The sequence below is a fragment of the Camellia sinensis genome, chromosome 3 (genome assembly GCF_055761805.1).
Source record: "Camellia sinensis isolate YWXY chromosome 3, ASM5576180v1, whole genome shotgun sequence".
NCBI lineage: Eukaryota > Viridiplantae > Streptophyta > Magnoliopsida > Ericales > Theaceae > Camellia > Camellia sinensis.
In genome coordinates, this window is record NC_138963.1 from 220,587,573 (window position 1) to 220,613,809 (window position 26,237).

The window sequence follows — 26,237 nt, forward strand, 5'->3', positions numbered from 1 at the left end:
TAAAAATAAATAAGTGATATGATTAAAACTAAAATATATATATATATATATATATATATTTGATTCAGAAAAATATGTATATATATACTTATATATAGTATACCCCAAACACCACCCCCATTGAATATACCCAAAAACGCGTGGCATAGCAGAGAGGTGTTTCCCGAGACTAGTCACTCTCCCAAACGTGGACTCCAAGAAACGGCAACGCCATCTCTATCCCAAACCATTTAATGCAACCTCCAATTGGTTATCCACCTCTCTATATTTTTTTTTTCCTTAATAAAAAATTTAATGTATTGTTAATTCTTAATTATATAATAATCTTAAAATATATCACCATAGATATTGTAACACCGAAATGATTTGCAAATTGAAATTGTATATTAAAAGCTCCACCAAAGATGTCACAAAGATATTTCTAAAATAATAAGGTTGATAGAAGTTTTAAGTTTTGATTTGAATTTAAAATGAATAAATACAAAATTTTACTATATCATTTTTTATTTTTTATATTATTGCTATTGTAACATATATGTTCAAAACTAGATGCTTAATTAATTGAACTAACAAAACACACATGATCAAAAATAAAATAAAAAAACTACATCACCTCGTCAAATTCGTGGTCCACAAGAGCTGAAGTTAAGGCTGCCTCAAAAGCAAAGCAAAGCAATTACACGTAGATAACGAAACGTGTGTTGGACGCTGTCGTGTGTGAATCTTTTCTCAAAAGCCATATATAACCAATTTCTCAGAGGCGGTCTTAACAGCCAACTAGCTTCTTGTTTTCTTTGTTTTTGTTTTTGTTTTTGTTTTTGTTTTTGTTTTTGTTTTCCTCCAACAAATTAGAAGAAAACACCTATCCCTGTTTGATTTCTCTCACAATCTACTTTAATAAAACAACAAAGAAAGGAAGAGATATTCATTAACTATCCCTATCTTGGGTCACGACACGTACGACAAAGATGGTGTGTTTCAAATTCAAATCACCCTTCACAAGAACAGGTTTGTTTCCGATTATAAAATTTAAGAAAGTAGATGATAATTTTTTGAGCACTCCTGTATCTTGATTTGTGATGTTTGGTGGTCATCTTCTGTTTTCAGGTCGACGTGAAAATAAACGTGCGGATAGCTTGGCTAACAAGTTAAGCGTTAATGAAGAGTACATGGAAGCCCATAGAACAAAGTCTTATGTAGATATGTTAACCAAAGTTCAGGGTCAGATGGGAAGAAAAAGCCTCGATAGACTAGCTTCCTCTTCATCTTCGAATCCCCTGCGTATCCATCTCTCTGAGTACCTGCTCGAGCCGCGCCAAGAAACCCTAACCAACATGATCGAAGGCTCCAATCTTCATCACCTCCTCATTGATTACTTTGAAGCCAGCTTCGAAGCGTGCAATGCCTGTGAATTACTCCTTCGCAGTGTCCACCAAGCACGTGCTAATTATCAGATAATCAAAAGGGTAATCAAACTTACCAAAAGGACGAGTGATTGCACTCAATCCCATGCTATATTTGAGGAGCTCACTTTGTTTGCAAGTCTTAAGAACCCGCTACTAATAATTAGCCCAACACGATTTCGTGATATACACAATAGCTATGGCATTTTGCTTCACAAATTAACAGAGAAGTTAAGGACGGTGAGGAGGAGAGCAAAGTTCATTAGATACTGTAAGAAGATTTTAGGGATTGGTCTTGTGGTTTCTTACGGTGCACTCTTGTTTGCATTGCTTGTCCTCGCGGTTCATAGCATGGTCGGCATTTTTGCAGCTCCTGGGCTGGTTGTTTGTTCTTTAGGATTAGTTAAGAAGAGCAAGTTGGTCACGAGAGGGCTCAAGATGAGCTTGCTTGAAAGATTTGGAGCACAACTTGAAGTTGCAGCAAAAGGGGTTTTTATACTGATCAATGACTTCGACACAATGAGCCGACTTGTGATGAGGTTACAAGATGAGATAGAACACAACAAAGCCATTGCTGATATGTGTGTTACGAATGGGAACAGTGAGGTTTTGATGGAGGTTGTTAGAGAGTTTCGGATCAATCAAACGTGCTTTTTGGAACAGTTAGAAGAACTTGAGGAGCATATATATTTGTGTTTCCTCACAATAAACAGATCAAGAACGCTAGTCATGCATGAAATTATGGAGCTCCAACGGGCACATAGATGAAAAAACATGATTGTATCTTAAAATAAAGAGGGCGATCATTGATAAGACTCTTGTAAGTAGTCATATTTGGTTGGCTTTCATAAACTTCTTATGCGAATTAAATTCTTTTTGACAAGCTACTTGTATACAATTACAAATCAATAGTAAAAGTATTAATAATAATATTTTTCTGCATTTACAGAAGTAAATTTCACTTTCAGAAGCCATTGCCTTGTCAGCACTTATGACATAAAAATGCAAATTTTAAGCTTCAAACATAATTAGATAATTCATAATGTGTAAAAACAGATTGTTACATGAAATTAATTTGAGATTACCAAAATTGAGGAAAACCTCCAATAAATTACTTTTATACATTGAAGTGCCAAAAAAAAAATAACAATAAAAGCAAGCACAGTACCTGATCAAATAATTTGGAGATGGGTATTTTATTGCAATCTGTCAAAATGGGTCAATGAGGCTCTCTCAGTTTCTTGTACTCGTCAACGCCCATCAACAAAGCCTTGGCCTTAAGCCAATCAGCTGGTTTTGGCATCATTATTGCAATATATCCTTCTCTATCTGCCTGCAGTGCAGCCCCAAAAGGCAAATGAACAGGAAACAAACTCGTATGATGTATCCAATGCAGCTTTTAAATGAAGGCGCGAAAGAAATTCAACAAAATGTTGCATGTTGCGTATAAAGTTAAAAAGTTGGATACATCATGGCCATACAAGACATCTATTTGATGCTAAACTAGCCTTACATTCTATTTCACTGGAACAGAATTGTGATACATTGGCTTCACAAATATAATGTTTCCTCAGGTCCAACGTTAATAAAGAAGTTCCTAAAGATCATGATTGGTGCAAACTGCTACGATGCTGAAAAGGTGTGCTGAAGAATCAGAAGACTATAACAGGAAAAGGTTTAGTTTTTTTTTTTTCAAGGGAAGGACTGACTCTAGCCTAGATCTAAGAAAAAGGGAGAGGGAATCACCCCCAATGCCTCACATTTCATAAAATTCTGGAACAATCAAAAAGCACCTTTTTGATAAACAATTGTGATGTATAGCTTTGGATGTGATGTATAGTTTGACAATTGTTATAAACATATATATCAAGTAGCATAAATCAGAACGTAAATGTTGTTCCCTACCACTGAATTAAGCAGTTCCGGTTGCTTGATTAACCTATCATTCACTTCAAGTAGAGATCCTTTTACACAGCACCTGAGAGAAACCACATAAACCTTTTATCATTCAACATTAACATAAATAAGATACAATAAAAGACCTTGAATGGAAAAAAGGAAATGGGAAGCAACATTAAACCTGACAATGTAAGAAGCTTCTTTAGTGCACACTTTACACAAAGCTGTGTTGGATTCAAAATGTTGTGCATTCTGCACCAGGACATGTCCTTACATTAATCGAAACAACTTTGCCAGGTACACAACAAAAAATTTAATGGGCAGCTCAGACTATACCATCTAGTGCAAAGAAAAAAATTTGGGTGAAATGGAGTTAACCTACAATTAAATTGGTTGTTTATATGATTAAGGTTAAGCTCTGGAACTGACCATCCTGAAAGCGGGGCAATAAAAGGAAAAGGAAAAATCAATCATACTTCTACTCTCTAATTTTTATACTTTTCCCATGCTAATTATTCTTCTAGTGCACTAACCAGATTATGTCTTTGGGCTTTTGAAATACATATTAGTCAACAGGGTAGCTAAAAGACATCTGAATACCTAAATATATAAGTAGTTCATTTCCTACAGGGCAGTGATGTACAAATTTGGCATGTATAAGGGAGCACAAAAATCACATTCAATACGTCCTGTGTTGACAATTCTACTCTGAGGTCAAATTATGCATACAAATTTCAAAAAATAAATCTTATTTGATTACAAAATATGATTTCCCAAATGAGATTCTTGTGTATACTTTGAAGAAAAATCAAAAAGTTTGACCAATTCTAATATAACCAGCAATACTTGGGAAAAAGGAAGAGAATATCAAACAATAAAAATGATTAATTAGAACATCAAACTTTCAATTTCATGTGTATATTTGTTACACTAAAAAGTTCCAGAATCAATGTAGATTAGGGAAAAGAAATGGAACGTCAACAAGCAAAATGGGTCAATATTACTGCATCAAGTTTCAATTTCCCAATACCAGTCAAATCATTATGTGAACTAACAGTACAAATTACACTAGTACAAGGCAACTTTCTCTATATATTTCAGTCTATAAGATTCTTCAAACATGCCAAAATCTTAACAAGAAACCAAAAGTTTACCTTCTTTCGCTTCCCCGTCACTTTAATCCCACTCCGATCAGATTTTCCTACATTGAAATCAACAGCCGTAACTCCTCCTTCATCCTTATGGGCCAGATGTGTAGGTGCCAATCCGATCACGCACAAGCTTTTTTATTTATTTATTTTTTTATATCACAAAAGAAAGAAAATTTCTCAAGATTATCAAAGTTGTAGTGGAACGAAAAAATGTGTATATATATCGGAGTCGTACCCATTGGCATGACGATAAACATACTGATCATGTCCTGGTTTGATGAAGTCTGATGACAGTCAAAGACGAATGAAAGATGAGTGCAATCTAACAAAGGTCAAATTTTTTATTTTGATTAATTGAAAAACAAAGAATTAGGGTTTTTAAACTGAATTTTTTTTTTTTTTTTTTTTTTTTAAGTTTTTATAATTTGGGGGGAATAATAGAAGAGAGGGAAAAGAAACCTGGGGCGAAGTAAGGGACGAAGTTGGAATCAACAGCGGAGGGAGGAGTGAGAGGAAGATCGAGCACATCTGGAACCAGAAGTCTGTTCAACTCTGCTTCTTCAGTTGCTTCGATTGACTGTTCTTGATCTTCTTGTTGTTGTTGGGTTGGGTTGGAAGAAGAAGAAGAAGAAACAGAGTGGACGATCTGATTGAAGTTTTCCACTGTGGTTTGAGGATTGTTGTTAGTATCATCTTCGACGTTTCGCTCTTCCATTGATTTTGAAATCCAACGGCCAACAACACCAAACTCGCCTCGCACTCCCTCGCAGTCTGGTGTCTGGACTCGAGTCTCTCTCTGTGGATGGCGCCGTTTGGTTTGGCGTGATTGTTAAACAGATTATGGCTCCGTTTGGCAAGGGCTTTGCGGCTATTTAGCCACTAAGTTAAAATAGATTATTTTAGTCAAATAAAGTATTACATTTTTTTTATAAAAAAAATTAAAAAAAAATCAAAAAGTTTTTTTTAGCCTAAGTTAAAATAGTCAAAAAAAATTAAAAAGTCAACTCACTTCTCAAACGGAGGCTATGAGGGTGTTTGGTGGGGCTTTTTTGAGCCAATTAATAACTTCTGTCTTTTAAAAAGTTATTTTTAATTATTTGGTTAAACTTATTTCAAACAACTTGTGATTCTAACAATTTATTTTAAGTCAAAAAAGTTGATTTTAAAAAGCTGCTCACCCCTTACTTTTGATTATCAGCTTTTACTGTAAACATGTTAATTCAAGGTTATACTCTTAGATTTTTTTTTATTTTTTTTTTTTAAATAGAAAAAGATACAAATGGACTATAAAATATTATTATTATTTTATGAAAAATGTAGACAAATAATAAAAAATAAAAGTTAATTGAAAAAGTTAGTTCACAGCTTATTTAACAAACACTACTTAGCAACTTAGAGCATCTCCAGCAATCCTCAGCAAATTAACTACCCAAAATTTCACTTTATTAATTTAGCTAATCCTTTTTTCAATACACATTCCAGCAATACTCTTTACTTTAACTATCCCCTTTAAAATATTATTTCTTTCAACTTTACTCATATATATATATATATATATATTAATATATAAATTTGTAAATAGTTTGATCATCATTAATACATAGGAAAAAAGTAATAAAAAAATATATAGCACATGAACAGTTGCTAGCTTCAGGTAGCTAGCAACTGTTGCTTGGATCAAATTGTAGAAGGATTTGATGAGGCTGCTGGAGGTCTCTTTTTGGGCTTTGGCTTGCTACTTTGGTTGAAAATAGGATATAGCAAGCCTGTTGGAGATGCTCTTAAATCTATAATCCAATAGTTATGCCAAATAAATTAACAACTTATGATTAAAGTCATAATCTACAATCTGTTAAATTATAATCTATAAATCTGTTTTAACAGCTACACCAAACAGGACCTATAATTATAACTTAATCTATTATAGATTATGATTTTAATCAAAAGTTCTTAATTTTTTTGATGTAACTATTGATTATAGATTTATGTTGTTGAGTAGTGTTTGTTAAATAAGCTGTGAAGTAGAATAATCTATAGTCTATTTTGGGTCTTTTTCTATTTTTAAAAAAATTAAAAAAAAATTTAAGAGTATAATCATAAATTAATATGTTTACAGCAGAAGTTAATAATCAGAAGTAAGGGGTGAGTAGTTTCTCAGAATCAATTTTTTTGAGTTAAAATAAGTTATTAGAATCTAAAACTGTTTAAAATAAGTTTAACCAAACAATTCAAAATAACTTTTTCAAAATTATAAATTATAAATTAACTCAAAAAAACCTAAACAAACACCCCATAGTGTAGGCTCGGTTGGGTCGCCGCGCGGACCTGTTGGGCTGCTTCAACCGCCCTTGTTTCTTGTATTGGCGGGCCCTAAACCCTAGCAGAAATTGGGTGGGCCACGCGGAACTCTTAGGGTTGTTTGGAATCTTTTTATTTTTTTTAAATTTTCTTTGGATACCAACACTTCTTATTTAGGTTATATTATTTCTCAATTTCATTCACATTTTTTTCATAAAAAGCTAAAATTACAACTTCCATTTTTATACTTACCATTCTAAACACAGTAGTTGATTGGATAAAATTATTGTTAAAAAAAAATTGTTCAAAAAAAATTGGTTAAAATTAATTGATTGGGATACTTGACAATTTTTTAAAATTTTAATAATTTGATTCTTTTATTTAAATTGGAAGTTAAAATTAATAATTTTGAAAATTTTATCATTTTTCTAAACAGTATACGTACACAAAATTAACAAAAAAATTTAGGTTGAATAACCAAATTGAAACTAGACTTGAAAGGGTAGGGACTAAATTAATCAAATTAAAACTATAATGATTAAAGTAAAATTTGGATCAAACAACAATAGCGAAAAGTATAAGTAACTCATAAATTTAATTTTTTTTAAAAATTTACCACTGGTATTACTACTACCACTCCACTGTCACCACCACTTCCACCGACTCCTACCACCCCATCTCACTTGTTCCCTGTTTTTCTAAGAGTGAAACAATTGAAATATCTTATGCTTCCATGCCCATGGTCTGAGGCAATGAATGTTTTAATTTATCAGAACGAGACTCGTGATAAATTTTATACAGTTAACTGCACTTTTCAAAATCACATTTTGATTTTATATATATGTAGTCCGTGAATTGTGTTATACTTTAAAAGAAAGCATAAGAACTAGAAGTCATTGGATCTCCTTATTTATCAACCATTTTGTACGGGGAGGAAATAATTCTCCTCGTATAATCCTGTTGACCAAGTCCACGCTCCTCCGTACGACGTCGCTTTGTCACCTGCAAACACAAACGTGAGCTAGCCGGCGGGTGTGTGCCGGAAACCTCTCCGATGCCTAAGTCAGTAAGCTTGACAAATAGACAAAGTTTTATGTTCTCCAAAAGGTTGTGTTCAATTACCTCCTCCAAGGTGATGCTTGTGAGCTTTTATAAGTTTCATATGGCACAATCCTAGTAGGACTTGTATTTCTCCATGCAGAGTCCTCCTAGGATTCATTCTCCTAAGGATAATGCTTATCCTTTTACATCCTCCCCCACTGCTTAAACCAAGTGGGATGGTTTTCTTTATGGCCGAACTTCCATTTGACCGAAGTAAAATTGGCTATACCGAGCCACAGAGGGCCGAACTATCCTTCGCTTGGTCTTCTCCTCTAACTCATTACTTCGGCTGTTCTGTTCAACCTTGACGTACTTAGATCAAACTTCCAAGTAACAAGTTCTGACCGACCTAACCATTGTAAGTCACGACCGGACTAACTCCGAAACCGGCCTTCTCAGAACATACTGTGACTGGACTAACTCTGAGACCGGCCTAACTGTGAGTTGCCTCCAGACCGGAGTAGTTTTACTCTTCCTTGGGCCGAAGTAACTATCTCTTCTTGAGCCGGAGTAATTTCACCTCCTTGGGCCGAAGTAACTTTGTCTTCCCAAGGCCGGAGTAACTTTGCCCTTCTGGGCCGGAGTATCTATTGCGGCCTTCTTACTTAGTCCTTCGCGTTTTGGGCCTCAATGCCCAACTCACAGCTCGGCCTAATTTTTCCCAAAAATTACCCTCTCAATTGCCCCTTAATTCCATCTGCATAGCATGATTGGGATTACCAGTCCATCAGCCGAGCTGACGTCGTTTTAAGCTATTCCAGCCGAGCTAAAAACCCTCGAATTTTTCAGCCGAGCTAATTTTACTCCGGGCCCTGTTTTGTCCGGTAAAAAACGTCTCTTCAATCATAGCGTCTGTAACGCTTCCCATTCCAGTGACACGTGGCAGGCTCTGATTGGCTAAGGACGGCTGTCACGTCGTCTTCGTGCTTCGTGAATTTGAAACAGTTCCCGCCCTTTCTGCTTTTACACAGGACAGTCCCTTTTCACAAAATAACTTTCCCACTTTTGAATCATTTACCTGCATCTATCTTCTCTCTCTGTCTTCATCTTCTTTCTGTGCCTCTACTTCCATACTCAAGCTTGTGTTCTTGCTGCCACCGTTTCCGACTCCAGTCTCCTTTCTCTCTTTTCTGGTAAGAAAATCTAACCATCTTGCTCTCTATGTTTTCGTATTTTACTTTCCATGCCTTGTATGTTTTTTGCAAACATTTTTCTCCATTTATCTGCTTTGCTTTCGTACTTTTTATGAAAAAACCAGTAGAACTCCATGCATGTATGAACTATTATGTAGAAAACCAGCCCTAGATCCAAAATCACATAGTAACCGAACTAGGATCCTGTTTGCCCCCACAGGTAGATCTCGGTAGTCAAGAACCGAACTAGGACTTAAATGCTTCAATGGGTTACCAGAGCCTGACTCACTTTAGCCGAAATAAGACCACCACATTTTGAATATAGGAAACTAGGAACTTCGGTTGTCAACCGAACTAAGCTTTTGGGGCCAAGCCGGTCTTCTTGGTTCCTAAACCGAACTCAGAAAGCCGTCCCTAGAAGCTTAACCGAAGTAACTTTATTCATTCCACAACTGATTTAGGCCTTGGGGCTAGACCAGCTTTCTTAGTTTTTTAGACCGAACTCAGAAAGCTGCCCCTAGACGATAAACCGGTCTAATCTGCTGAAGACCGAGCTAACAAACCTTTTGATAAACCGAGGTAGAACCAGCCCACTAAGCCGAAGTAGGATTTGCATATCTTGCTTATAATTTGTAGCGCGGTCCAACGATCTGTGCTTAACCCCTTTGTTTTCTACCTTGCAGACTTAGGTTGCCCAGGCATTCCCGCGTGTGCTCAACCGAGCTACTGAGCCTTATTTTTGTACCAAAATAATTTATTTATAAATTATACAACAAATGGGTAAGTATAGATATTTAGTCGAAACCCCTGGTGGCATGGCCGAATTTAGGCAAGATTACCAGATTCCTGATGATGTCCAACTGGTGTTGGCCAAGAAAGATGCTACTCCCTGGGACAATGAAGGCTTCGTCCCTTTTACCCTTCAATCCATAATAGAAATCGGACTACGGTTTCCTGTCCAACCGCTAATCTGCGAATTTCTTAGACAGACTAGGTTGTGCCCCACCCAACTATCCACCAATACATATCGTATTATAATGGGAATAGCCGCATTAAACCACCAAACCGGACTAAATCTTGGTCTGGCCGAGATCTTTCATCAATACTCTATTGGCTCAAAGAATGCTGGGTGGGTCTATTACCTTAGAATTCGCCGCCGCCGAGAGAAGATAATTAAACACACTCCGGATAAAGATCTTAATGATGATGATTTCTTTTGGGTCTCTGGGAACTTTGAGGATTTTCAAGCTCAAAATCCTGGCCGACCTATAAATTGGAAAATGGGAGAGCCTGGTAATTTAACTTCGGTCTTCTTCCTTGCATTTTATTTCGGTTCTTCAGTTCATTGACCGAACTAACACTTCTCTTTTTTGCAGATTTTGCCCACCTCCGTTCTCTATATAGTTATCCCAACCTTGCAATTTTGCGAGCCGCACTACGGTGCCAAGAGAGGAGTTGGGCTAAGCTTCTGAATTTCGAGCCGACCTACCGGTATAGCGGTCGCCGAAAAGCCAAGGTAACCGATTTTCTTCTTGAGGAAGCACCGGAACCGGACCCAACTTTGCCCGAGATAAGACTTGTTCCATTAACTGCTGAGGAAGAGATGGCAAAGAAGAGCAGAGTCAGGGCCCTTCTAACTTCAACAACCAGAGCCGAAGTACAGCCATCCGTCGAGGCGCAGCCTGCCGTTGTGGCCCTCCCTTCTCAGCAGCCCTCTTCTTCTCGCCCTTCCAAACGCGCCCGACCTACATCGACCGAACAGCAACTTGTCGATGAGGTCGAATCCGTCCCCCACAGCCCTCAACCTTCCCCTCAACCGGAGCAAACTGACCGAGCTGAATCTCCGAAGTGGGCTCCGCCGCTGATCTTCAACGACCGAAACATCAAAGCCACTGACTCGGTCGTAGTTGAAAAAGATCACCAACTGGCCTTTAACCTGGCCAAAAGTGTGTGCCTCCCCAAGGACATGGAGCACCACTTGAAGCAGCTGAACACCGAAATGAAATCAATTCGGTCTGCTTCCAAGTCCATGATCTTGGTAAGTAGCTCTGTCTGTTTTTTCTGTCTAAATTTTTCCAACTTTTACTTCGGCTGAGAGGAAATCTTTGTATTGTCAGGCCTTGCAAAAGAACAATATTACTTATAGGAAAGTCCAAGAACTCAGCAAGACCACAAGGCAAGCGATGGCGGAAGCCGAAGCAAAGGCGGCCGAACTACTAGAAGCCGAAAAGAGAATGGCCGAGCTAGAAGCGGAGAACGGTCGTCTTGCCGATCTAGTTAGTTCGGCGGAAGCGGAGAAACAGAAAGCAGCCATCGTTATGAAGGACAAGTATCTGCGGGAGTTGTTGAAGCTTGAGAAGAGAAAGGACGCCGAAATAAGCGAACTAAAAAAGAACATGGAGGCGGCTGAAAAGGAGGGGCACAAGTGGGGTTACAAAGAGGCGGAGGAAGCCTATGTGAAACAATGTGATGCTGCCAAGGAGTTGTTCTTCAAATGTGGCTGGAGGGCGGCTGTTGAGCAGCTCGGTCATGACCAACAGGCCGAGGTCTACAACCCTCCAGAATACTTCATACCGAAGTCCCTTGCGGCGTATGCAGACGCTCTGCAACAAGAGTTTTTGGAGGACTCAGACACTGATGACTCCTCTGCTCTAGAAGACATTCCGGTTGTTGGTGCCAACCCGTCACTTCGGTTGGAACCCATGGTAGAGGACCATCCTATCGAGCAGCCGAATGAAGACGTGGTTCCAACCGAAGCAATTATGGCAGCCGAGAGTGAGCTTCCTCTTGAGACCGGTCTTCGAGTTGATGATGCGGCTTTTGATGCTGAAATTGATGAACTTTTCTCTTAATTTTGTACCCCTTTTTTTTTTGTTATTTCGTCTTTGTAACCGGGCTATGCCCCTCTTGTACTTACTTTTTCAATGAATGGAAATTTTGCTCTTACTCCGGTTTTGATGTGTATGCTTGCGCTGTGATGTCTTCTAATTACTTCAACTGTTATTACGGTTTTGGCTTTTTAATCTATGCTTACCAGCCAACCACTCCTTAGCCGATATACTTACTTCGGCTAAGGAGTACAAAGTGTTGGTTAATTCCAGCCAACCACTCTTCAGCCATGCACTTACTTCGGCTGAAGGGTAACAAGAGTTGGTTTATTCCAGCCAACCACTCTTCAGCCTTGCACTTACTTCGGCTGAAGAGTATCAAGAGTTGGTTTATTCCAGCCAACCACTCTTCAGCCTTGCACTTACTTCGGCTGAAGAGTATCAAGAGTTGGTTTATTCCAGCCAACCACTCTTCAGCCATACACTTACTTCGGCTGAAGAGTATCAAGAGTTGGTTTATTCCAGCCAACCACTCTTCAGCCTTGCACTTACTTCGGCTGAAGAGTATCAAGAGTTGGTTTATTCCAACCAACCACTCTTCAGCCTTGCACTTACTTCGGCTGAAGAGTATCAAGAGTTGGTTTATTCCAGCCAACCACTCTTCAGCCTTGCACTTACTTCGGCTGAAGAGTATCAAGAGTTGGTTTATTCCAGCCAACCTCTCTTCAGCCATACACTTACTTCGGCTGAAGAGTATCAAGAGTTGGTTTATTCCAGCCAACCACTCTTCAGCCATACACTTACTTCGGCTGAAGAGTATCAAGAGTTGGTTTATTCCAGCCAACCACTCTTCAGCCATACACTTACTTCGGCTGAAGAGTATCAAGAGTTGGTTTATTCCAGCCAACCACTCTTCAGCCTTGCACTTACTTCGGCTGAAGAGTATCAAGAGTTGGTTTATTCCAGCCAACCATTGAAGTTAGTTTTTCCAGCTAACTTATAGTATTTGGTTATTCCGACCAAATGTCCTGCAGCCTGGATCCTTATCCTGGGCTTAGGAAGGGTGTTGGTTTAATCCAGCCAACCTCTAAGTTAGTTTTTCCAGCTAACTTAGAATAACATGTTTGCAATATACTTAAGTCTTGAAAGCTAACTTTTACAAAGAGTAATTTGTGCTAAAAAGAATTTCTCATTTTATTGAAGGAAGAGAAAATTACATAATGTTTGAAAAAGAAAAGCTAAAAGTAAAATAACTTGAGATTGGCCGTATTCCATGGCCTAGGGATTGCCTTGTCATCCTTGTCTTCTAGGTGGTATGCCCCTTTGCCTGCTAACCCGATCACCTTATAAGGACCTTCCCAATTTGGGCCTAACTTGCCGTCTCCTGGGACCAAGGTGTTTCCCATTACTTTGCGTAGTACCCAATCCCCAATCTTGAATTGTCTTGGATGCACCTTTTTGCTGTATTTTCTGATTAACTCTCGTTGGTATGAGGCGATGTGGACTAGCGCTCTTTCTCTTCTTTCTTCTGGAAGGTCGAGTTCTAAGGCTATGGCTTCTCCATTTAAGTTTGGATCAAAATTTTCGCTTCGAATTGTGGGGAGGCCAACTTCTAGCGGGATCACTGCTTCCATGCCATAGGCTAAGGAGAATGGTGTTTCTCCAGTTGATCGCCGAGGCGTGGTGCGGTAAGCCCATAAGACATGAGGAAGTTCATCTGCCCACTTGCCTTTTGCTTTCTCTAGCCTTTTCTTTAGTCCATCCAAGACGACTTTGTTTGATGCTTCAGCCTGCCCATTTGCTTGAGGATATGCCGGTGTGGAGTTGTAGAACTCTATCTTGTATTCTTCACAAAAGCTTCTAAAGATTCTGCCGTCGAACTGAGTTCCATTGTCAGAGATCAGTGCTTTTGGTATGCCAAACCGAGTGATAATATTCTGCCAAACAAACTTCTTCACATCTTTTTCTTTGATTGACGCCAATGCTTCCGCTTCCACCCACTTTGTGAAGTAGTCTGTTGCTGCGAGAAAGAATTTTCTGCCCCCGGGTGCTGTTGGAAGTGGTCCTACTATGTCCAAGCCCCACATTGCGAAAGGCCATGGGCTAGTTAGGGGTAGGAGTTCTCTTGCTGGTTGATGTATTTGGTGTGCGAATTTCTGGCATTTTTCACACTTCTTCACATATTTCTCTGAGTCTGCTTGCATATATGGCCACCAATATCCCTGCGAAATAGCCCTGTAAGCGAGCGACCTTCCCCCTTGATGACTTCCACACACCCCTTCGTGTATTTCGAACAGGAATGCTTCTACTTTGCTGGGATGAACGCACTTGAGGTAAGGCCCAGAGAACGACTTCTTGTATAATGCCAAAGATGGAGATAGCCAAAATCGCTGCGACTTTGCCCTTATTCTGTTGGCTTCTTTTTTCTCTTTTGGTAGGATGCCGTCTTTTAGGAACAGGATGATGGGATCCATCCAAGAAGGGCCTAATTCTGCGCAACACACTTCTTCTGCTTCGGGGTCTTCTATGCTTGGTTTTGGTAAGAAGTCGACGAGTAATGGATGAGGGATTGATGTATCTGCCATTGAGGCAAGGCTTGCTAGCTCGTCCGCTCGGCTGTTTTCCTCCCTGCCAATTTGTTCTATCCTTACCACATCAAACTTCTTGATCTCTGTTCTAACTAACTCTTGGTACTTGGCCATTCTGTCGTCCTTTGCTTCGTATTCGCCAGAAATTTGGTTTACCACTAGCAGAGAGTCACTGTACACCATTAGTTCGGTTGCTTTCATGAAGTGTGCCGACTTGAGTCCTGCGAGAAGCGCCTCATACTCCGCTTCATTGTTGGATGCTGGGAAGCCAAGGTTGATTGCTTGCTCTATAACCAGGCCGTCTGGAGAGATGAGGACTATGCCAAGCCCTGCACCATGTCGGTTGGATGCTCCATCCACAAAGAGCTTCCACATCTCTCCAACGAATAGTTTCCAGCAAGTGGAAGGATCAGACGATGTCGTGAGGTCAAGAATAGTGTTTTCTTCGAGGTCCATGTTGGCTGTCTGTTCTTCGTCCTCTGTTTGAACTGCTGGTGAGCCTTTGTTTGGTTCTTCCTTGTTGTCCTTAGTGTGGTTTGCCTTGGTGCTTGATTGACTACCTTCTACTAGGGGTTGCGCTATTCCGGCGTCAACTTTTGTCCCTAGCTCGGTTGTGTCAGTCAGGTCGACGGGGCAAATATGATGACTTCCAGGAGTAAATTCTGCGACGAAGTCTGCCAAGGATTGGGCTTTTATTGCGGTTTTAGGTTGGAATTTGATGTCGAATTGTCCCAACTCTACTGCCCACTTCAAAATTCGCCCACTAAAGTTCGCCCTTTCAAACAGAGCTTTTAGTGGAAAGGCTGTGAGGACGACTATGGTGTGGGCGTGAAAGTAGTGTGCTAATTTTCTGGATGCCATCATTAATGCTAATGCTAGTTTCTCCAATGGTAAGTACCTTGTTTCGGCTCCCAACAATGTCTTGCTGACATAAAAGATGGGCAAGTGTTGTATTCCTTCTGCACGGACCAACACTGCGCTGACTGCGTGCTGGGAGACTGCCAGGTACAAAAAGAGTTCTTCACCAGGTATTGGAGTAACAAGTAGTGGTGGGGAAGACATGTACTCCTTCAATCTTTCCAGAGCTCGGTCGCATTCTTCATCCCACTCAAACTTGGCTTTTAAAGCCTGGAAGAATGGTCGTAGTCTGTCCGACGATCTGCTTATGAACCGGTTGAGTGCGGCCGCCATACCAGTGAGATGCTGCACTTCTTTGACTGAGTTTGGTCTCTCCAATTCCTGGATTGCTTTGATCTGAGAGGGGTCTGCTTCTATACCTCGGTTGGTCACCAGGAAGCCCAAGAATTTGCCAGATCCAACTCCGAATGCGCATTTGGACGCGTTGAGGCGCAACTTGTGTTTCTTCAGGATCTGGAACATCTCGCCCAAATCTTTCAGATGGTCATTCTCATCCTTGCTTTTGACCACCATGTCATCGATGTAAGCCTCCATTGTTCTGCCTAATAATGGTTCAAACATCTTGGTGACCATCCTGTGGAACGTCGCCCCTGCGTTCTTTAGGCCAAAGGGCATGACCTTGTAGCAATATAACCCCCTTGGTGTTGTGAAGGATATGACCTCCTGGTCTGGTTCGTGCATGGCGATCTGGTGGTAGCCTCTGTATGCATCCAGAAAGCTAAGTCGGTTATGCCCTGCCGTTAGGTCCACCAGTTGATCTATCCTTGGTAGAGGGAAGCTATCTTTTGGGCACGCCTTGTTGACTGTTTTGTAGTCGACGCAGACACGCCATTTACCATTCTTTTTTGGCACTACGACGGTGTTGGAGATCCATCTTGGGTAGTGCACTTCCCTTATCGCTCCTGCCTCCAGCAGGTTGCCTACCTCTTCTGCCACTATTTCGGCGTGGTGGAGTGCCGATCTGCGTGTGCGTTGAATGACTGGTCTGGCGGATGGGTGGACATTGAGTTGGTGACTGATGAAGTTTGGATCAATGCCTGGCATGTCGTAAGGTGTCCAGGCAAACACTTCGATATTAGAGGTCAAGAATTCCAAGACCTCTAATCTCTCAGTGCTGGACAACGATGAGCCAAGCAAGAAGAACTTATCCGGGTTCTTCTCATCTATTTTTACCTCTACCAAGTCCTCCACCGCTTTCTGATCAGCCTCTTTGCCGACCTCCGCGAATAGTTCATTACTTTCTGGTTCTTCCACCGAATGAACGTATCCTTTGGCAACTCGGCTTCCATTTGCTGTGGCGAAGCACTGTTTTGACATGATCTGATCGCCATAGACTTCTTCAATTATACCGGCGTCATTGGGGAACCGCATTACCTGATGGTATGATGACGCTACCGAACGCATGGCATGCAGCCATGTTCTGCCCAGGATGATGTTGTAGGTGGAGGGGACCTTCAATACCCAGAACTCCACTTGTTTTGTTACACTTCCTGCTCTGACTGGAAGGATTATTTTGCCGACAGGCCACTCTGGCATGGAGTTGAATCCAATCAGGGGAGAAACTGCAGGTGCCAAGTCTTTGTCTTGTAGTTTCAGTTGCTTGAATGTGTCGTAATACATGATCTCACATGAACTACCCTGGTCAATCAGAATCCGCTTGACGTCAAAATCCTTGACTCGGAGAGTGACAACCAGGGCATCATTATGGGGGCAGTAAATTCGTTCCAAGTCCTTATCCGAAAAGGACATGACATTTGTTGCCTCTGTCCTCCCCTTCTTGATGGCAGGTTGGGCACTTAATACTTCCCTAAAGTGCTCAGCCTTCTTGATTGAACCTCTGAGCTCGCATACGCGCTCAGGTTCAAAAACTCCATGAATTACATTGATAATGCCTTGAGGTGGTGCATCGATTGGCATTCTATTGGGATGGTCATTATGATCTTGGGGGGCCGGCTGCGCTCCTCCTTCAATGTATTTGTCCAAGTGGCCTGCTGCCACCAATTCTTCCAAGTGCTGTCTTAGTGGCGTGCAATTCTCAGTTCGGTGCCCCTTTTCTTTGTGGAAGGTGCACCGGGATCTGTCGTCGTAATTCTTTTGAGCTTCCCCTAGCTTGGCTGGCCACTTCACAAATGGCTCGTCCTTTATTTCGCTCAGAATCCGATATATTGGTTTTTTGAATACTGTTGTTATGGCAGTGCGGATTCTCAACCATCTTTTGTCTGGGTCTTCTCCGTTATCTCGTCTGCCACGTCCGTTCTTGTTCTGTCTATCTACTGCATTGACCTTTGCTGAGGCCTTCTTTTCTGGTACCGTTGTTGCACTAGTTTTTGCTTTTGCACGTGCGTCATCCTCTTCTACCCTGATGTGCTGATGCACTCTCTCCATCAGGGCCTCCATGGTGAGGGGTGGCGTCATGGTAATTGAATCCCTTAGTCGGTTCCCTACTGGTAGGCCTCTTTTATATTGCGCAATGGCTAGGTTGGTGGGGCAGTCTCCAATCTGGTTGAATGTCTCCCAGTAGCGACTGTTATAAGATCTGAGGGTCTCTTTTTCACCCATGTCGATGGAGAGTAACTGGTCTATCTCCACCGGTGTCTTAGTATTTGTCCGAAACCTCGTTACGAACGCTTCTGCCAAAAGGCTTCTGCCAAGTCAAGCCTAGGTCGCCCAGACTTGACGGGAAGAGTATGCACATTAAGGCCTCGTTTCGCCTGTACACGGCCATGACTTGGCGAAAGTGGCTCAGGTGTGAATACGGGTCCGTCTTCCCTTCATATGTATTGAACTTCGGCTGAAGGAAGCCTGATGGTAGGGGCGCGTTTTCGATCTCTGGGACAAACGGCGAGGTCTGTAGTCTTGCCAATGCCTTGTCCGTTGGTTCGTAGGCCGGTCGCGGTATTGGCATTCCAACCTCGACGCTTCCGTGCGTCCGAGGAGCCAACCGTTGTAAGGCCGAAACTCGGTGTGGATCCCTTGCCCTGGCATCTTCCTTGCATCGTGCTTTTTCTTCTAGCACGGTTCGTAAGTCGGATGACCTGGGTAGCTCGGTTTGTCTGGATCTGGTTTGGTGTGAATGTGAAGGCCAATACGTGCTTCCTTCAGTGTATGATCTTTCGGATCTCGTCCTCTCAGACCTGGAGTGACGAGTCCTTGAAGATAAGGAGTGAGTGTCGCCTGTCCTGAGGCTTCTGCTCTCTCCTTGGGAGGGTGTAGTATTCCTACTACGACTCTCTGAGTGGCGAGGGGGCGTCTTGTGCTTGCGCCCCTCTCCTGTCGCCACATCTTTGGTCTTCATCTGGCGTTTCAAAGCCTCCATGTCCGCCGCCATCTTCCGAATTAGTTCATCTTGTTCCTTTACGCGGTCTTCCAGGGCTTGAGGATCAATCCTCCTCCTTTGCCTGTCAGGACTCTGAGAATGTCGAGGGCTGCTATTCCGCCTTCCCCTGCCACTCCTCCTGGAATTATGTTGTTGGGGCTCCAAGTCCGCCATTGGAGGGATAGATGGTAATCCTTCACGCCTTGCGCCCCCCTCTGGAGTTAGTCCGTCGACGGCGGACTGCGGCAAGTCTTCAATGTGTGCCATTGAATGAGAAAATGAGAAGCTTAGTCAAGAGGTTTTTGTTCTTGCCAATGCCTTGTCCGTTGGTTCGTAGGCCGGTCGCGGTATTGGCATTCCAACCTCGACGCTTCCGTGCGTCCGAGGAGCCAACCGTTGTAAGGCCGAAACTCGGTGTGGATCCCTTGCCCTGGCATCTTCCTTGCATCGTGCTTTTTCTTCTAGCACGGTTCGTAAGTCGGATGACCTGGGTAGCTCGGTTTGTCTGGATCTGGTTTGGTGTGAATGTGAAGGCCAATACGTGCTTCCTTCAGTGTATGATCTTTCGGATCTCGTCCTCTCAGACCTGGAGTGACGAGTCCTTGAAGATAAGGAGTGAGTGTCGCCTGTCCTGAGGCTTCTGCTCTCTCCTTGGGAGGGTGTAGTATTCCTACTACGACTCTCTGAGTGGCGAGGGGGCGTCTTGTGCTTGCGCCCCTCTCCTGTCGCCACATCTTTGGTCTTCATCTGGCGTTTCAAAGCCTCCATGTCCGCCGCCATCTTCCGAATTAGTTCATCTTGTTCCTTTACGCGGTCTTCCAGGGCTTGAGGATCAATCCTCCTCCTTTGCCTGTCAGGACTCTGAGAATGTCGAGGGCTGCTATTCCGCCTTCCCCTGCCACTCCTCCTGGAATTATGTTGTTGGGGCTCCAAGTCCGCCATTGGAGGGATAGATGGTAATCCTTCACGCCTTGCGCCCCCCTCTGGAGTTAGTCCGTCGACGGCGGACTGCGGCAAGTCTTCAATGTGTGCCATTGAATGAGAAAAGGAGAAGCTTAGTCAAGAGGTTTTTGTTCTTGCCAATGCCTTGTCCGTTGGTTCGTAGGCCGGTCGCGGTATTGGCATTCCAACCTCGACGCTTCCGTGCGTCCGAGGAGCCAACCGTTGTAAGGCCGAAACTCGGTGTGGATCCCTTGCCCTGGCATCTTCCTTGCATCGTGCTTTTTCTTCTAGCACGGTTCGTAAGTCGGATGACCTGGGTAGCTCGGTTTGTCTGGATCTGGTTTGGTGTGAATGTGAAGGCCAATACGTGCTTCCTTCAGTGTATGATCTTTCGGATCTCGTCCTCTCAGACCTGGAGTGACGAGTCCTTGAAGATAAGGAGTGAGTGTCGCCTGTCCTGAGGCTTCTGCTCTCTCCTTGGGAGGGTGTAGTATTCCTACTACGACTCTCTGAGTGGCGAGGGGGCGTCTTGTGCTTGCGCCCCTCTCCTGTCGCCACATCTTTGGTCTTCATCTGGCGTTTCAAAGCCTCCATGTCCGCCGCCATCTTCCGAATTAGTTCATCTTGTTCCTTTACGCGGTCTTCCAGGGCTTGAGGATCAATCCTCCTCCTTTGCCTGTCAGGACTCTGAGAATGTCGAGGGCTGCTATTCCGCCTTCCCCTGCCACTCCTCCTGGAATTATGTTGTTGGGGCTCCAAGTCCGCCATTGGAGGGATAGATGGTAATCCTTCACGCCTTGCGCCCCCCTCTGGAGTTAGTCCGTCGACGGCGGACTGCGGCAAGTCTTCAATGTGTGCCATTGAATGAGAAAAGGAGAAGCTTAGTCAAGAGGTTTTTGTTCTTGTCTGTTATTCCCACAGACGGCGCCAATTGTACGGGGAGGAAATAATTCTCCTCGTATAATCCTGTTGACCAAGTCCACGCTCCTCCGTACGACGTCGCTTTGTCACCTGCAAACACAAACGTGAGCTAGCCGGCGGGTGTGTGCCGGAAACCTCTCCGATGCCTAAGTCAGTAAGCTTGACAAATAGACAAAGTTTTATGTTCTCCAAAAGGTTGTGTTCAATTACCTCCTCCAAGGTGATGCTTGTGAGCTTTTATAAGTTTCATATGGCACAATCCTAGTAGGACTTGTATTTCTCCATGCAGAGTCCTCCTAGGATTCATTCTCCTAAGGATAATGCTTATCCTTTTACACCCTCCCCCACTGCTTAAACCAAGTGGGATGGTTTTCTTTATGGCCGAACTTCCATTTGACCGAAGTAAAATTGGCTATACCGAGCCACAGAGGGCCGAACTATCCTTCGCTTGGTCTTCTCCTCTAACTCATTACTTCGGCTGTTCTGTTCAATCTTGACGTACTTAGATCAAACTTCCAAGTAACAAGTTCTGACCGACCTAACCATTGTAAGTCACGACCGGACTAACTCCGAAACCGGCCTTCTCAGAACATACTGTGACTGGACTAACTCTGAGACCGGCCTAACTGTGAGTTGCCTCCAGACCGGAGTAGTTTTACTCTTCCTTGGGCCGAAGTAACTATCTCTTCTTGAGCCGGAGTAATTTCACCTCCTTGGGCCGAAGTAACTTTGTCTTCCCAAGGCCGGAGTAACTTTGCCCTTCTGGGCCGGAGTATCTATTGCGGCCTTCTTACTTAGTCCTTCGCGTTTTGGGCCTCAATGCCCAACTCACAGCTCGGCCCAATTTTTCCCAAAAATTACAGTGAAACAATTGAAATATCTTATGCTTCCATGCCCATGGTCTGAGGCAATGAATGTTTTAATTTATCAGAACGAGACTCGTGATAAATTTTATAGAGTTAACTGCACTTTTCAAAATCACATTTTGATTTTATATATATGTAGTCCGTGAATTGTGTTATACTTTAAAAGAAAGCATAAGAACTAGAAGTCATTGGATCTCCTTATTTATCAACCATTTGTATGTCTATAAAATTATGACAATAAAAACATTATACATTGCAAGGAAAGACAGAAAGAAAATATTCTATATATTATACATTGCAATTGTATTAGAAGTACAATTTGAAAAACAAAGTTATGAAGCTGCGATACTACCAAGCTTCTTATTGATATGTAACAAACAATCTTCATTACAGTATGCAAATAATATTGGCACCAGTTTTGATGGCTCAACCGCTGCCACCATTTTCAAGTGCAAAAACTCACAAAACAACAAATTGGCGGGGCTGTAAAATGCACAAAAAAAAAAAAAAAAAAATGGCGGGCTGCTCTAGTAAATAATAAGCACGCCGCTGCACTAGAAGCTAAAACCCAAAACCCTAAAAGCCAAGTCTGTTTTTGGTTTCGTTTTCAGAATCCGTTTTTCTAAAAGTACTAAAAACTAATTTGATTGTTTTTGAATTTTACCAAACTAGCTTTTCAATGTTTTTCAAAAAAATAGTTATGAAAACAAAACATTTTTTAAATATTTTTTTGGCTTTTAGAACTGGACTGAGCTAGAGAAGGTCTGGCCAAATGCCCAATTTGAAGGGGCCATGTCCTGAAAAATTCTTGATTCTCCATCAGTAGTGGTGACCATAAATGAGAGAGATTGGCCATTAAGATAGGAATTGGACTGCCAATTGGCTCCCCAATTCCTTGACATTGGCATCCAACTAGTCCCAGAGCCTTTGATGGACACAGATTGAATAGATCCAGCCCCTGCAACATTGCTTATCAAGACAAGCTCAAAGTAGTTCATTCCATTAATGGTGAATCTAACTCCACCACGTTTCTTGCATGGAACCCTGCACCCATAACAAAATGCAAAAAATTAGTATGAGAACACATAACGTTAAATAGCATATGAATAATGGTTACATAAATACCAAAAAATTATGAAATTTGTATTCATGATGAGACGGTAGTTTTGGGTCTTATCATTTTGAAAACAAACGATTGTTAATATGACTTAAATATTCAAGAACAAATATGATACTTAAATTTAAAAACTTTAGAAAAAAACCTATATAGAATGGTGCTAAGATTTGTATTCATTCATTTCTAATCAAAATATCTATCAGAGTGACTAATTATTTCAAAATTAGCATTTTGGTCATGTTGGGCCAATTGTGGGCCCATTTCGCACCTATTGAACTATTTAACTTGTACAACTTATTTTTATAAGATGATCAATTTGATTTTTTATATGAGTGATCTACTCAATAGGTCCCATAAATTGATCGATTTTTATCACCAAAATGGACTTGGGAGTCAGCCAGAGTCTGCCTAACAAAACTCTCTCCAATCCATAGCCTTCTAATTTTTGTGTTGGCAAATCATTTTCTTTTTGCAAATCATTTTCCATAGCATATATAGCAGAAAGAAAAATGAGAGTAGACATGGGTGAAAATTCAGACCTCTTGAATATCACTGGCACAATCCCGCCACTGAAAATTCCAATCTTTTCCCAAGCAGGCTGAGCCATGTCAAAGTGCTGGAGAGGTGGGTTGCACCAGCCTCCATCATTGCTTGGTTCATCATAGTTAGGTGGGCAAAAGTTTGTAGCGGTGACGGTGACAGACACTCCTTTCTTGCACCATTGCGGGTCTGATTTGTAGTCACATATGATCTTGTAGCATTGTCCACATGACGCTCCATCGTTGAACAATGCAGTGCTTAAAGCTGCAGTCCTTGTCCCATAACCAGTTGAGTACAAGTTGCCATACCCACAAGCTCCCCCTGTGGCCAACCAAGTCATTCATCTAGTATCAAAGTTTTGAAGATTTGGCTCTTCTTATTTCTTAATATGATTCTTTCCTTTTCAAAATAATTGAAATCAAGTGCATAAGGTTTCTGCCAATGCAAGGTTTGGGGAAGGCTTAGATGTATGTAGCTTTACGTTGCTCTGTATATAGAGACTATTTTCATGAATTGAACTGGGACATAATTAGAATTTTGTATAGTGGGGGTGACGAAATCTTATGGAGAATCAAGTGTTTACTATTTAACGATAGATCGAAAGAGATAAAATGGAACACAATTACACTAGATCAAAGCTTCCCTCTAGTTTATTAATAAGACAGGATGATTTAGTTGAGGGATTGTGTGCCCACTCTAGGCCCACCTCGATATTTTAAACATTTATTATTTAGAATTTATTGAGTTGATCATAAATATAAAAATTAGATTGATCAAACATGAATAATCACATCATCGAATCACATGACGTCTATTTTTTTTAAATATATGTAATCCGATCATGTAGAAATTAAAAAGGTAACAGTTACGTACCCATTGTTCCAGAGGCATCACTGCCTCCATAGAAAGTAGCATGAGCATTTGTCCACTCGGTCGATGCCACGAACGCATTGGCAGCATCGACGAAGAGACAGCAAATACCGAATATGACTATCTGTGCTGCAACAATGCTCTTCTTCGCCATTTTCTTAATGATGAGGGAGAAGATGGGGAGAGAATGAGGATTGAAAATGGGGACTGTTTTTGCATTCAATGGATTGTCCAAACACAACAAGAGCCTCTTAAATAGGAGTTATTCAATTCAGTCCCATCCCATCTAAATGCAACGACCTCATTATGATATTTGCATGCAGAGAGAGAACTCAAAATCAATTTTTTTTATAAGAAAAATTGGTTTATAAAATTGAAAATAATATCTCTGCTAAGTCCAAAAAATTCTGAACCAAATTCAATAATGCCCACGTTCTCACCCTATTCCCTCCCACATGGGTTTCCCGAGGGAAGAGCCGTAAATGGATCTAAAACCACCCCCATGTTGGTTGTCCATTTTTCGCATTGTTTTTACACTGTGTTTGGAGTATGAATTTTGATAATATTTTAAAAATAAAAAGAAAAATATAAGTTAGAATTTTTTTTCAATTTCTCTCGTTTTTACTTTTTTTTTTCTTTTAAATTTATACATAAATTCATGGTTAGACCACAATATTAATGCAATGGTTGTTGGTATTTGAAGCAAAAAACAAAAAAATGAAACAAATATTCAATGGCTCAACTTTTAATTGAGAGAATATTGCTGCTGCAAATAATCTGATGAGATACAGCTTCACATGGCTATCCTTTGACCTTAATACGGTACCACCATCTTATATTATTTTTATGAGTTCCAGTTCCTCACATGCTTTAGACATAAGCTCTGTTAGTTGTTGGTCTGACTCTGTGAAAAACCATTCTTGTGTTTAGATCCCTATTACTTGAATAATTTTTAATTAGTCAATGAAGCAAAAAAATGGAGCATATTCAATGGCTCTTACTTTCCAATGTATTTATAAAAAAAATTTAAAAATTCGGTTGCTTTATTTATCATTTACTGGTATGCCATTTTATCATTTTATTACATAAGGCCTACCATTTTTTCTGCTATATATTTTTGAATGGAATTCGTAAAATATAATCAGTTATTAATATATAATTAAACTTGCCGTGTGATGATGGGTACCACCGTCAAGAAAAGCATTGAGAAAACTTGATTGCTACTTTAATTAATTGGTATCCACTGAAACAAAAATGAGCAGGCAATTATTGGAATTTGTGTTTTTTAATGATCAAAAGATTAATAGTTAATCCAAAATGTCATGTTGACAAGGGATAAGAATATTTCAAGACTTATGCTATATATCTGTTTGGTAGAGTTTTTTAAATTAAATTTTATGTGTGGTGTTTGATTAGAGTTTTTAAAAATTGATTTCACACCCACTTTTAAAAACATGTTCACCTGGTCAGTTATCCTTTCGGACATCTTTCCGGACATCCGGCCAGTTGACCGGAACAGTGTTAGTTTTATTTTTTTATTTATTTTTATTTATATCACCTATTATTTTTATATTTTTAATAAAAAATATTTTTAGAATTTTTTTATAAGCTTTGAAAAGAATTTTGGATTGTGTGTTTAGTTATGAGTTGTAAGTTTTTGAATCAAATATCATATGTCACATCAAAAATTTCAAAACTCATAATCAAATAAATTTTTCACACTCAAATCATAATTCTAAAACTCTACCCAACACTACCTATATTTTACACTGTTTTACATTACTTGTTGGTGTTGAAGGTTAACGTTCAATTTGAAATGATCTGTTTTAATTCAAATTTTTTAATTTGTTTAAAGAAAATTGTATTGATTGCAATTGAGATATATCTAATGTGTATAATTTTATATTATTTTTTGTAATTTAGGCCTTGTTTGTTATGACCTAAAAAAGTCAAAAAGTCACTATGTTATAGTCACATCATCTTATTTACATAAAAAGTCAAAAAATATATTTATTTAGATAATTTCAAATCATCCCTTAATTCTGTATGTTCAAAATAATTTAACTAATAAAATAAAAAGTTGTTCCATCAAGCTGAATACTCTTTAAAGAATCTAACTTGATTGTATAATTTTTTCATGAACACAACTTTTTATCATCATTGATTGATCAACAACAAAGAGCAAACATAGATTTAAGAACTTCAAATTACACCAAGTAACGATGACCTTGCTCGCCGCAATCGATGCCAACTGTTAATCCGGGCAGCCATTTTCTTTTTATTTTATTATTATTATTTTATCTTTCCAGTGATTTATATATCGTTGACTGGTTGCAATCATTCTAT

The 26,237-nt window shown here is 40.6% G+C and overlaps 3 protein-coding genes and 1 long non-coding RNA gene across 4 annotated transcripts in view; 1 reads left to right on the forward strand and 3 right to left on the reverse strand.

Moving 5' to 3' along the window:
* The window catches only part of LOC145820884 (uncharacterized), a 137,524-nt gene that overhangs the window by 12,594 nt on the left and 98,693 nt on the right, over positions 1 to 26,237 (reverse strand). The gene's annotated exons all lie outside the window — the stretch shown is intronic.
* On the forward strand, positions 626 to 2,359 carry LOC114265890 (transmembrane protein (DUF677)). The gene is made up of 2 exons (XM_028206733.2): positions 626 to 1,008; positions 1,108 to 2,359. The coding sequence occupies exons 1-2, from the start codon at positions 969 to 971 to the stop codon at positions 2,169 to 2,171; spliced, it is 1,104 nt and encodes a 367-aa protein (XP_028062534.2). The 5' UTR covers positions 626 to 968; the 3' UTR covers positions 2,172 to 2,359.
* On the reverse strand, positions 2,413 to 5,310 carry LOC114265892 (Single hybrid motif superfamily protein). The gene is made up of 6 exons (XM_028206749.2): positions 4,913 to 5,310; positions 4,689 to 4,737; positions 4,457 to 4,583; positions 3,484 to 3,554; positions 3,309 to 3,381; positions 2,413 to 2,736 (listed from the first exon to the last, which is right to left on the reverse strand). Exons 1-6 carry the CDS (start codon positions 5,166 to 5,168, stop codon positions 2,623 to 2,625), a joined length of 690 nt encoding a protein of 229 aa, XP_028062550.2. The 5' UTR covers positions 5,169 to 5,310; the 3' UTR covers positions 2,413 to 2,622.
* On the reverse strand, positions 21,633 to 24,795 carry LOC114265567 (expansin-A11). The gene is made up of 3 exons (XM_028206396.2): positions 23,895 to 24,795; positions 23,021 to 23,342; positions 21,633 to 22,408 (listed from the first exon to the last, which is right to left on the reverse strand). The coding sequence occupies exons 1-3, from the start codon at positions 24,043 to 24,045 to the stop codon at positions 22,102 to 22,104; spliced, it is 780 nt and encodes a 259-aa protein (XP_028062197.2). The 5' UTR covers positions 24,046 to 24,795; the 3' UTR covers positions 21,633 to 22,101.

Bases quoted from the DNA above. Each gene is read 5' to 3' on its own strand.
- LOC114265892 (XM_028206749.2), bottom strand. From the start codon at position 5,168: ATGGAAGAGCGAAACGTCGAAGATGATACTAACAACAATCCTCAAACC. The intron at 3,555-4,456 runs GTAAACTTTTGG...GTCCTGGTGCAG, and splicing joins TGACGGGGAAGCGAAAGAAG to AATGCACAACATTTTGAATC. The intron at 2,737-3,308 runs GTAGGGAACAAC...GCTGCACTGCAG, and splicing joins CGGAACTGCTTAATTCAGTG to GCAGATAGAGAAGGATATAT.
- LOC114265890 (XM_028206733.2), top strand. From the start codon at position 969: ATGGTGTGTTTCAAATTCAAATCACCCTTCACAAGAACAG. The intron at 1,009-1,107 runs GTTTGTTTCCGA...TTCTGTTTTCAG, and splicing joins ATCACCCTTCACAAGAACAG to GTCGACGTGAAAATAAACGT.
- LOC114265567 (XM_028206396.2), bottom strand. From the start codon at position 24,045: ATGGCGAAGAAGAGCATTGTTGCAGCACAGATAGTCATATTCGGTATT. The intron at 23,343-23,894 runs GTACGTAACTGT...GGTTGGCCACAG, and splicing joins TGATGCCTCTGGAACAATGG to GGGGAGCTTGTGGGTATGGC. The intron at 22,409-23,020 runs GTCTGAATTTTC...TTATGGGTGCAG, and splicing joins GTGCCAGTGATATTCAAGAG to GGTTCCATGCAAGAAACGTG.